Genomic DNA, 12,809 nt, shown 5'->3' with positions numbered 1-12,809 from the left:
TATAGCAATGATTTGAATATTTTGCTTAGTTACTAATTAACATAGTTTTTGTTGACATCGACATGCCTCTCTATGAAACTCTTAATCATAAATTTCTGTTTACTTTGGATTGGTCTCAACAATCCAAAATAAATCCATTTACTTGCATAGATACGATTTTGGTTTCATAAGGCTCTTAAGTAAAATGTCGAATTTTAAAATCTCTAGGTATATCCACTTCATAGATCAAAATCTTATTTTCCAAGAACATTTTCTTTTGTCTTTTCATAAGTCTCAAGTTTTCTTAAGAACGCTTTCTTTTGGTCTCCTCACGTCAAGAGTCTAACCTAAGAACATCTTCTTTTGGTCTTCTCACGTAGATGCCATACCTAAGAACATGTTCTTTTGCTCTCCTCACGTAGATTCCATCTGGTCAAGGTTTGTGGCTAAATTTACTCCCACTCTATCTTTAGGAAAAATACCAATTAATCTCTTAACAATATACTCCAAAATTGTTTTGAGATACTACATGAAAACATCATTGAAATACTAATATTTATATCCCATGACTAGTGGTGGTAATATACTTATATTAGTCATTTTAAAGGGACATATACTAATTTCTAGTATCCAAATTAGTATTTGTATTAAGAGGGTCATCTTGGTACAAATCCTTGAGGAGTAGATTCTACCATTGGATCTAAGTTCATCCTTGGAGCACTTGGAATATTTTACGAAGCCTAATTTGGTAGGAGACCAATTAGTATAATTATACGGCATTGCATTGTAAGTGGATCGATTTCTTCTTACTTTGTTACATTTTGTTATGCATGCATAAGATCTAGTTAGTTTATGTCTAAACTAAATTTATTTAGTTATTATAAATGTCTAATAAGAGGTTTATGAATCCTTCAATTGGTCTAACTCGAAAAAAAACAATAAATTTGTCATTTATGAAGATAAAGGCCACGAAATTTTGCATGATTAACATTCTGGTCCTAAATCGATTTTAGGTCATTTTGATGATTTATGGTATTTTTATTGCTCATTAATTTAATTTTAGTATTTTTATTATATTTTATTTAGTAAAATGACTTTTAAAATCGCTACGTATATCCACTTCATAGATCAAAATCTTATTTTCCAAGAACTTATTCTTTTGTCTTTTCATAAGTCTCAAGTTTTCTCAAGAACGCTTTCTTTTGGTCTCCTCACGTCAAGAGTCTAACCTAAGAACATCTTCTTTTGGTCTTCTCACGTAGATCCCATACCTAAGAACATCTTCTTTTGGTCTCCTCACGTAGATTCCATCCGGTCACGGTTTGTGGCTAAATTTACTCCAACTCTATCTTTAGGAAAAATACACTAAATTTCTCCAAAGATAGCTTTTGAGCCATAAATAATAATGGTGAAGGAGGAAGACATTTCACATGTCAACCTATAGAGATCTATTTGAGACATATTAAAAAGATAATGTATACTAGACGTTTTAATTTTGATAGGTGTATTAAATAAGATTGGTAATGTTCCCTAATGTGAGTTCAATAACTCAACATAACTTCATAATTGATCTTACATAAGTAAGTTGTGACTTTTTAGTCACAATGACATAAGGAGAATCGAATTCATAGCTTATGGACATATAATTATTCAATCATTATATTTGTCTATTTGATCAATTTAAGTCGATAAAATTTTATGCTTCTTGATGCAAGTAGTGTATGATGACAAATTTTAGAACAAATGATACGATAAGTCGAGTGACTTGGGTTGAAAACTAAGTCACCAATATCCAAAATACAACCATTGTTTAAAGGAAACAAACAAATTTCCAAGTGGAACGAGGAAATTAAAAGAAGTTCTAAAATTTCAAAATACAACATGATAATAAAGACAAAGCAAAATAAGGCAATGCTTCCATAGATCTAGCACCATGGGCGGCTACATATAGCTTCCCTCAAGATCTTTTAGGCTTGCTTGTCTTTGCCTTTGTCCTTGCTTGGATTCCCTAAGTACAATAAAAAGGGTAATCATCACAACTTGTATCAAAATACCAAAGTTGAGATCGAAACAAAAAGATATGGATAGTTATTTACCTAGTGGAACAATCTTTCCAGTTTTGATATCGCCAAGATACTTTGGACAATTCCTCTTCCAATGGCCAACACCATTACAATAGTGGCATTTGTCCTCGGAGGAGGCACCCTTTTTGGACTTAGAGGAGCTAGCTTCAAAAGCCTTTCCTTTGCCCTTGTTGGGAGTTAGCTTATTTCCCTTACTGCCACTTTTCTTAAATTTCCCTTTGCTCTTTTGATTAAAGTTGAGCACATCCTTGGTGGTGTTAACATTTAGGCCCATGTCCCTCTCAGCTTGCACAAGCATTTTGTGCAATTCATCGAGGGAAACTTTCAAGTTTTGCATATTAAATTCACCCTGAATTGAACATATGCCTTAACCTTGTTCAAGGAATGAAGAATTCGGTCAATGATGAGTTCTTCGGGAATTTCTACATTTTTCATCTTTAGAGTCTCAACATGCTCCATTAACTTGAGCACATTAGGGCTAACTTTTTTGCCCTCCTTAATATTGAGAACGAAAAGTGCGGATGCCGCTTCATATTGTATGATCCTTCGAGCTTGTGAAAACATGGTCACAAGCTTCGTATAGATCTCATATGCGGTGCTAATCTTTATAGAACTCCTTTGGAGATCGGCCTCCATAGAGAAGATCAACACATTTTTGATCGCGGCCGACTCCTTTTGGTAAGTCTCATAGGCTTGCCTAGCGGCGGGGGTAGACCTTAAGGTAGGTATGGCGGGAGAGGCCTCGGTGAGGTAACGAAGCTTGTCATCACCCTCCGCGGCCAAACGGAGTTGAGCGTCCCAATCGGCGAAGTTGGTCCCATTCTATTCTAATTTACATCGATCCATGAAGGATCGGAGCCAAGAAACATTGGTGAGAGTAGTCGAGCTAGTGTTTGCGGATGAATTTCGAATTGTCATTGCAATTGAGAAAATAATTTTGACTACAAAAATAGGAAGTGAAGGAATTAGTAAATATTCATCGTTTATTAATACTTGTAAACATTTTAACCAAGTTTTAAGCATTTATATAGTGACATTTATCCAACTATTATAAATGATCCCGAGATCCAAATTCATATTAACTCGGGCACGGTGAGACGATTCATCCCTAATCAATATAATTCGGTGGATTAACTTTTTAATCGATTCTACTTCTAGAACTCTCAGTCGATAAAATTACTTTAATATTTATCTTAAGCCTGGAACACATGCGGCTACGGTCGCGAATACTTCCGTTGAGCTCAATCCAAATTTCGATGTAATAACAATTTACTACCCACTTAACCAACATAACAAGTTTAGCACCCCGGTGAGCCGAGCCTACTTCCTTATGAAATGGGACTCATGGTTCTACTATTTGGTAAGCCTAATTCTCAATTATTATTTAGTGAGAGGTCTTGTCAATGTATTATCTATCTCGTTTTAAGTGAACTAAAGCGGCGAACTTCGATAATTATAATTGACACGGTCGATGACTCGATAAAATATGATATGCATGGCGATTTGGCTATGCATGCAAACATATAAAATAAATGCAAAGCAAAGCAATAAAATCCTAATATGGCCTTCCTAAAAATAGTAAATTTAATAAACTATTTACAAATTTGGAAACCAACTCCTTGGTCCCTTGAACTTCATTTGGCACACACTTCAAGGCAACACCGTCTTTGTCGGAACGCCTTCCCGAATGGCGCCGTCTTCAAGGAACTCCGGAAAAAATAAATTACATAGCTTTTCTACTTTATACATCATAAAAACAAAAACAAAACAAAAAAGTGATACGAGATCACAAATAATTACAACCGAATCGATATCCCCATTTATTTTGGGAAATATCAATTAAAACTAAGGCCATACTAAGTACAAATTACATAATTTAAAATTATATAAAATAAAACATGACATTCATACTAAAAATTCAGCATTAATATATGTATGAAACATGCCATGTGATGTGCCAAATCGCTGTACTTAAGCTAATATCGTACATTTGGTCCGGTTTTATGGATAGTTGCGATTATTAACTTATTAAAATCACACAATATTACATAAATCAAATATATGTCCAAGTTAATTACCCTAACTGTTTTAGGACTCAAAAATTTAGTCTTTTAAAAGTCATTTTACTAAAGAAAATGTATTAAAAATACTAAAATTAAATTAATGAGCAATAAAAATACCATAAATCATCAAAATGACCTAAAATCGATTTAGGACCAGAATGTTAATCATGCAAAATTTCGTGGCCTTTATCTTCATAAATCACAAAATATTAGTTTTATTTAAGTTACATATAACTCGAAAAAAAACTATAAATCAATTATGCATGCAACAACCATTGCTCTGATACCAATTGTAAGATTCATAAACCTCTTATTAGACATTTCTAATAACTATATAAATTTATTTTAGTCATAAACTAACTAGATCTTATGCATGCATAACAAAATAATACAAAGTAAGAAGAAAAAGATCTACTTACAATGAGGGCCGAATGGTTATACTAATTTGGACACCTTCCAAATTATTCTTCTTAAGAAAATCTTAATGCTCCAAAGATGAACTTAGATCCAATATTAGAATCTACTCCTCAAGGATTTGTACCAAGATAACCCTCTTAAACAAATACTAATTTGTTACTAGAAATTAGTATATGTGCCCTAAAATAATACTTATATTATTGTTTACTACTTCTAGTAAAGGTAAGATAATATAAGTGATTTTGTGAGTTTTTACTTCTTAAGTGTTCTAGACAAAAAGAGAGAATTTACAAATTACTCATGTGTTTGTTAAGTAAGAATGACCAAAAATAAGAAGAGAAAACTCTTTTTATTTTCTAGGTGGCCGGGTAGCATGGGGAAGAAGGCCCAATGCATGCTCAAGTTTGTTCTTCTCAAGATTTAGGCTTGCATGCCTATCATTAGTAGGGCATGATTGTGTTTTGTTAATCAAATGAACAAAACACAACCAACCTCCCATACCTCTTATTTACACGGCACCCATGATTTAAAAGGGTCGATTTTAAGTTTGTCATATGTCAATTTGTGTAGTGTGACATATTGGAAAAGTTACTAGACATGTTATTTAATAATGCATTTTTAACTTATTAAAAATCATTATATAAACAAAATAAATCACATACAAAAATTAACTAGTAATTCATGATTACAAGTACTCAAAATTGAATTATAAATCACAACAACTTGTATTTATAATAAATTATTCATTCTTATTTTAATTGATTCATAAACAATAATAAAACCTAAGTAATAAAACAATTTTACATTACTTAGAATGAATCGTATTTAATCGAATTACAATAAGATACGAATTCTCACTCACAAAATCAGTCGTTCAATTTTAAGGAATTAATTAACTTGTATAAACATACAATTAATTAATTAATCAATTAAGAGTGTTACCCTAGAGGTATGACCTTAAGGGATCAACTGATCACCACTGTCATACGACAGTAATGTCAAACTCTAGTCAGCCAATCATTACCGATTAATGTGGATCAGTTGACAATAAAGTATTACTTTCTCTTATGCATTCTTATTATGAGATTTAAACATGTGATCGCATTATTGTCGAGGACACTTAGTTTACTCCAACACATAGAAGTTAAGTGGGATGAACCCCCTGTTTTTGATGAGTCCCACCTCCTTGAATTTTCATACCACAAAATTGAGACCATTCATGATTATATTTTGTTCACTAACAGTTTATTTCATGGTCTTAAGCTTGATGCTCCATTTCTTGCTGACGAGTGGAGTAGTTCGGTTGTTCCCTTTGAAGTCTCTCATGCTTATCTTGATAAGATTTATCAATCCTTACCTTTGATCTTTCATGCTTATATCTTATCAATTGCTTACATTTCCTTTTGTATTGTTCATGCGCAGGTATATGATCGACTTCTAAGGGCTTTGACAATCTTTTTAAGCAACAAAGGATGATCCTTAAGGAAAACCCGTGTTTATTTATGTTTTTAAGACAATTTATAGTTTTTTGGACAATTGCAATTTAATTTTGGTTGTAATATTTAAGACAATAAGACAATTAGCTTGCTTTAGTATGTAGAAGCTTGTCTTTTGCAGGTACTTTGGAACATGGATTAGATTGTCCCCATTTTTAAGCTAGCTTGGGGGAGGCTTCTACACTTTAGTATGCTTTCTTTCCCTTCTTTATTTCTGCATGTGTCATCCCCATCTCCCCTTGTTGGTTTCAATGGTCCTTCTATGTGGTTTTTTGCAATTAAACCTGTTTTATACATTGAGGACAAAGTGTTGTTGTAATACTACGGTTTTATGTGCTGTTGGGTACTCTATCGAGTAAGGCTTACTCTGTCGAGTAAGTGAGTTGTGATTTCGAAACAGTGTTCTACTGATGGGTACTCGATCCAGTAAGTGGGTTACTCGATCCAGTAAGGGGCTCTCGATCGAGTAAGTGACGTACTCGATCGAGTAAGTTGGTTTATACGGGTTTTGCCGAGTTTGATAAGAACGCGTGAAAAGATTATATAAACCTTTCCGTCAGTATTCTTTCACCTCTTTACTTATTCTAAAACCTTTAAAAGAGAAAAGCAAACAATGTAAGATCCTTCTCTCGCATTGCTATCGAATCCTAAGGGCTAGAGTTGTCGGATCATTGTGTTCTTTACGCCGTTGAGATTGTCGTATTGTGGGTAAGATCCTTGTACAATTTTGATGTCTTTTCGTTGATTTTGATTGAAACCCTAAATGGGTATTTTGAGGGATTTTTGGAGTATGGTGATTATTAGATAGTAATTATGTGATTGTGTGATTATAGGAGGTGATTTCGTAGAAGAGTAGTTTTGAATAGCTGATTGTGACGATCTTGGTGTTTGCCTCTCCAGGTAGAGTTTCCCTACTCGGCTATTGATTACATAGTTTATTGGTGTTTGATGATGGATTGTTGTTGATTGTTGTTAATCTTTATCGTATTGGTAATTGTTGTTATATAATTGGTTGGATGTATTTGTCCGTGGTTCGCGAGGCGCGTCCTCGGCGGAGTGGAGTCACTTACGGGAGTGGCTTCACGCCCTTGATTTGCCCTCTGTGGAACCCGCCACATGAGGGGATGTGCACATTAAGTAACTTGGGTTTTCGCTCGGAATTGATGAGCGGGGATTTGGCGAGTACGGCTGCGGTCCCCCACTGGCGGCGTGGAGTATCTATTACGATGGGTATCCTGGTAGGACTACACACTTTATTGTGTAGTCAGGTGTGTGAAGATGTGACGGAGTTGGGTAATCTTTGTATTGTTATCTTGCTTATCTTGTTTTGTTTAATTAGTAACTGACCCCGTTTAAATATTTTAAAAACTATGGTGATCCATTCGGGGGTGGTGAGAAGTTGTCTAGCAAGTATATTATGGATGCGCACGGGATTAGCTGAGGATGGAGTCGCCACGAGTCTGATAGTAGTCTTCTGTTGTGTTATCATAGTACTTTTGTTACTTTAGTTGTAGTTTGGTTTTAGAACAGTTGTACTTTGCTTTACAGTTTGTTTTGATGTAATCACTTTAAACTTTATGCTTAAATTATGTTTCTTGATGGTCACTTTTGATTACTATGCCTCAGGTAACCAAGATGGTAGCACTTCTATGCATTAGGTGGTCTTGGTAAGGCATCATTGTGTATGGGGGTGTTACAAAGTGGTATCAGAGCGACGATTTTGGAAACTGTAACTAATGAGCCCAATGAATATAGAGAGTCAAATTAAAATGAACCCGGGTAGGAGTTGTTAGTAGCTAATGCAAAGACTTGGGAGACGTCCTAAATTCACGAACTCGCACTACAACTTCAAACCGGTCATTATGGGGTGTCATGGGATCGCTACGTGTTTATTGTTGTTCATGTGTATATGTTGGATGAATACGTTGGACGAATATGATGGATGAATTGGTTGGAAAAGATGGAAGTAGTAATTGCATGAGGATATGGAATTTATGTTTGAGCTTGTTCATGTGGAAGTGATTTTATAATGTTGTTATGTTAGTAACATGTGATTAGGGAAGGTGATGTTATATATATTTATGAGTTTGTTTTACGTAAAGTTATAGAATAAAAACATGCGGGTAGTACATGATTGGTAAGTTGAATATTGTATGAACGTGATGGATGTTATTATTCGGCTTTTGTAGATAGTAACATGTGGTTAGGGATACTGGTTTTATGAGTATTGAGTTGTTTTTGTTTAATTCGTCATTGTTTAAGTTGTTGGGAAGAAAGAATCAAGTAGTTATGTTGTCCGATTATAGAGAAGTTGTCTTTAAACCATTATAACTTGAGATGAATAAATGATATTGATGTGATTCCACTTAGAGGTGATAGCTTGTTCTTTTATGCTTCTAATGATAGGTCACACGCCCAAAATGACTAAGAAACGAGTGAGATATGACCGTTTTACAAAAATTGGATAGTGTTGAGAACTACATAGGGTACTCGATCGAGTTGGCACTTACTCGATCGAGTGCACCTCAGTTATGCTACGATGTGTAGGTAGTGGCCGAGTTTGGGTATTTGTATCATCAAGAGGTTAAACTAGTGTGATTTCCTTGGGCAATTAACGGTACGAAATGAGTTTTGGTTTTCAGAGGCGGAAAAAAAAATTGCTTGTGTGGACGGATTGGTGACAAGTGTGAGTGATAGCGTGATGGGAGAAGATCCATGGTAAGAAAGAGTGAGATGGTACTGATATGAAATAAAGGGATTTTAGTTTTGGGGGAATGAGAAGGTAACCGGAGCACTAAAGAGTCAGGTAGAAGGAATAAGGAGTTGAATTGTTAATTGATTTTATCGAGTGTAAAAAGAAAAGAATGAGGGGAGTAAACTAGGAGAATGTTAGTTGACCGGAGTTATGTGATATAGAAGTAAGGAACCGTCGACATGTATGATACTATCATGAGGATGTGAGTTAATGGTTATATAGGAGTTTCAGGATAACATGTTAGCCATGAGTTTCGAGGAATTAAGGGGAATAAAAGGTTGTAGAGTACTTGCACGATATGAGATTTTGGTGGTGAGTTAGGTGACGATACAATTAAGGATAGAATTGGAATGAATGCTGAGATAATTTTTATTAATGGAATTGATGCTAGTTATTTGGGATGTTAACCGAAGATAGGAAAGGAACTATTATATTTAGAGGTGAGTGTAAGAGAGTTGTTATAAGAACAGTGGTGGTGTTGTGGTGTTGTCACTAGTGGTTAAGGGTGATGATTAATAGGAAAGATAGCCATTTTAAAGAGGTTCATTTTGTAGAGGCCAGATTGGTATGTATGGTTGTGAGGGGGTATACGATGTGATTATAGGAGGCGGTTGCTAGTACTTGGGCATTAATGGTATGGTTACATTGTCAGGAGGTGATAGTTATGCGAATGGGAGAATGTGTTATGAAGGGCATGCGAGTTAAGCCCGGGCAAGAGATAACCTTTATCAAGTGGTAACTTATGTTGTCAGGATTGACTAGTTGGATGTGATTACGGGTGTGTATAAATATTTGTGTGAGGTTCTGACCTCACGAGAAGCGGTATGGTGTGATAGTTCTAAAGTTGTTATCTGAATGTTCTGTAGTATATGTTGGGTATGGTAACCTAATGGAATGATATTCAAAAGTGATAGTTTGGGTGATCGGGCATGGCTAGTTATACTTGTATGTTTTTTCATGATATATGTTTATTCCGTGTAATGGAATGGATGATACTCATGAGGTTCTTATCTGTTTATTCCGTGTACTATGGTGCATTATGATCTAGTAAAGCGGTTTTGAGTAAGTTTTCTTGTCAAGGAAGTTATAACGAGTTAGTGTTTATCGGATTGTATAAGTTGCGATAACTATCGATGTGGTTGTTGTGCCTCGGGTGGTGATCCGGGCACGGTACTTCGTGTTGTGATGCGGGTATTTTCGCGCTGCGGTGCGGCTGTTGGTGGCGGTGTTGGGATGCTGTCATCGGTTGTGGTGAAGTAGACGGGATACTTTTGAGACGAGTTTTCGAAAGTGTATAACAATTATATAGATTGTTGTTTTGTTCACTATTGTTTCCTGTGAGTTTCGGTTTGGACATATAGACAGTTATTTTGTTGATGTTCTTACCAGTTTCAGCTTGAGAGTGAGGGTAGAGTATGATAGGAAAGAGAGTTGGGTATGTTTCCGTTGTTGTCGGGATATAGTAATATTCTGTTGATGGGACACAGTTGCGAGAGTTTGTTGAAGTACTTTTCAACTTCTTTTAGAGGAGGCATAGGTTGACATAGTTATGGCAAGAGATCTGTCGAACGTGTGTGCTGAGCTAGAAGTGGCAAATGGTTCGTAATATTTATTGAGACAATGAGTATAGGGTGTTGGGAATTAGAATCATGTTAAGTTATGGATGAGTTTTGTGGTAATAAAAAAAAAAAAGAACTTGAGGATCTAGTGTGAGTGTGTGTAACAAGTGTGGATCGTGAGTTATGCTTTTGGAGATAGGTGCTTTCTATAGAGAGGTATGTCGTTTTGCGGTAATGTTGAAGAGTTGGAGTATTGGTTATGCTAAGGATTTTTTGATATAGGTTAGGTGGGGTGCCGAATGATTTGAGTTATGAGAACTGTTAGAGAGATAAAACCCTAGATATAGAATGGTTGTAGCTGTAAAGGTTATAGTCGGTTATCGTTGACATGCGGTGGTGATGAGGATTTTGGGAAGTATAGCAAAGGATTTATTATTAGTAGGTTACGAGGACGTAACCTTTATCTTAAGAGGAGTAGGATGCGATGAAGAGAGTTTGATGGTTGTACATATTGTGCTATATTTAGAAGTTTAAGCCTTTGAGCATTGGTGTAGAATAATGGATGGATTTATGTTGTGGTTGGTACTATTAAAGGTAATGGCAGTGCATGTAGTATTATGTCGTTTATGAGTGTAAGAATACTTTGATAGTGTTGACAGTTGGGTGATAATGTTTAGAGTGTGAGTAAACTTCGAGAACGAAGTTCTTTTTAAGGGTGGTAGAATGTAACATTCCGTTTGGTGGTTGATCTTGCTTGGTGGATTGTCTTGATATTGTATTTTCTAGTGGATAATATGTTAGTGAGACGGAGCTAGCGGCGTTTGTGGATGATATTTGGTAGTTTCTGGAGTTAGTGTCGAGGGACTATGATGTAGTTGATACGATATTGTGAGCCATGTTGTGGAGGTAGGCATAGTTGGTCGAGTTGGTGTTATGAGTTCATGTTTTATAGGTTGGGTTTGTACTTCGGGGACGAAGTTTGTTTTTAAGGAGGGAAGACTGTAATACTACGGTTTTATGCGTTGTTGGGTACTCTATCGAGTAAGGCTTACTCTGTCGAGTAAGTGAGTTGTGTATTCGAAACAGTGTTCTGCTGATGAGTACTCGATCGAGTAAGTGGGTTACTCGATCGAGTAGGGGGCACTCGATCGAGTAAGTGACGTACTCGATCGAGTAAGTTTTTTTTTTTTTTTTTTGGTGAAATGTGAGAAATATATTAATATGAAAAATATAATTACATTATGGTGATCATACAAAAGATATCATTCTATAAGACGCATTTTAGTCACCAATCTCGTTCGCAAGAGTCATCACTTTTTCTTTCCCTGGGTTCGAACTCTTGATCTCATATTCTCCAATATAGCACCCGCCACCCTTTCGTGCCTAAGCAAAATCATCTCATTCCTACTTCTATTACTCTGCGCCATACCTGTACATCAAGCTCATCACTATGGCATTTTGTACTCCCTTCTGGAGCCCCGTGCCTGTTCTACAACTGCACCACTCAACCAAATCCCTTATAGGGAATGTCCAGGCAGTGTTCCTATTCAGCTCCAACACCACTCTTCTACTGTAAGGGCACTCACAGAACAAGTGCTCAATTGTTTCATCAGCTATGCCACACAGGTAGCATTTCTCCTCAATGATCACCCCAAACCCGACTAGCCTCTCTACTGTATTCAGTGCCTTATGAGCAACCATCCATCCCATAAATTGATGTTTAGGGATTGTCCATCCATTCCAAACTGCCTTATCCCACTGAATTCTTGGCCTTGTACCTCTGAACCCGGTCAAGCAACCAACAGGAGAGTACCCTCCTGGTTGAACACTCCACTCTCCATTGACATAACCATTCCTCATTTCTTCCTTAACCTTGCATATTCTCCTCCATACCCAACTTGAGTTCGAACTAGGCTTGTATTCCATCCACTCCTGACCCTTAAGATAGTTACTTTGCACCCAGTTAACCCAGATAGAGTCTCTTTGTGTAGCAACCCAATCCACCAGTCTTCCTACCATTGCCTTGTTCCAAAATTCCTGGTCTTTAATCCCCAAACCACCTTCCTCCTTAGGTCTGCAAATTGTGTCCCATCCCACTAGGGGAGCCCTCCTGTAGTCTGCCGAGTTATCCCGCAGGAAATTCCTACAAACTGCTTCAATCCTTTTGATGATTCCTTTGGGGAGAACAAACATAGATGCCCAAAGAAGAGTGTAAAGAATTAAGCACACTCTTTACTATGACTAACCTACCTGCATAAGAGAACTTTCTTGCCCCATACCCATGTATCCTTGCACATATTTTATCCACAAGACACTCACAATCTTGCTTCCTGAGTCTTGTAGTCCGGATTGGCATACCAAGATATTTAAAAGGGATGCTCCTTCACTCGAAACCTGATATCTGCAATATCTCAGATTTAAGTTGCTCAGGTACATTCCTGAAGTAGGCATTAGAT

General features: G+C 36.3%; 1 protein-coding gene across 1 annotated transcript; it reads right to left on the bottom strand.

Annotated features, from left to right (window-relative positions):
- Positions 1–11,766: 11,766 nt before the first annotated feature.
- On the bottom strand, positions 11,767–12,546 carry LOC141631052 (uncharacterized). The gene has a single exon (XM_074443774.1). It carries the CDS (start codon positions 12,544–12,546, stop codon positions 11,767–11,769), a length of 780 nt encoding a protein of 259 aa, XP_074299875.1.
- Positions 12,547–12,809: the final 263 nt, after the last annotated feature.

Source organism: Silene latifolia, chromosome Y (genome assembly GCF_048544455.1).
Source record: "Silene latifolia isolate original U9 population chromosome Y, ASM4854445v1, whole genome shotgun sequence".
Taxonomy (NCBI): Eukaryota; Viridiplantae; Streptophyta; class Magnoliopsida; order Caryophyllales; family Caryophyllaceae; genus Silene; species Silene latifolia.
Note: the sequence above shows the minus strand (reverse complement) of the source record. Positions and strands in the feature narration are given on the sequence as shown.

Excerpts from the sequence above, each read along its gene's own strand:
- LOC141631052 (XM_074443774.1), bottom strand. The coding sequence starts at position 12,546 with ATGTTTGTTCTCCCCAAAGGAATCATCAAAAGGATTGAAGCAGTTTGT.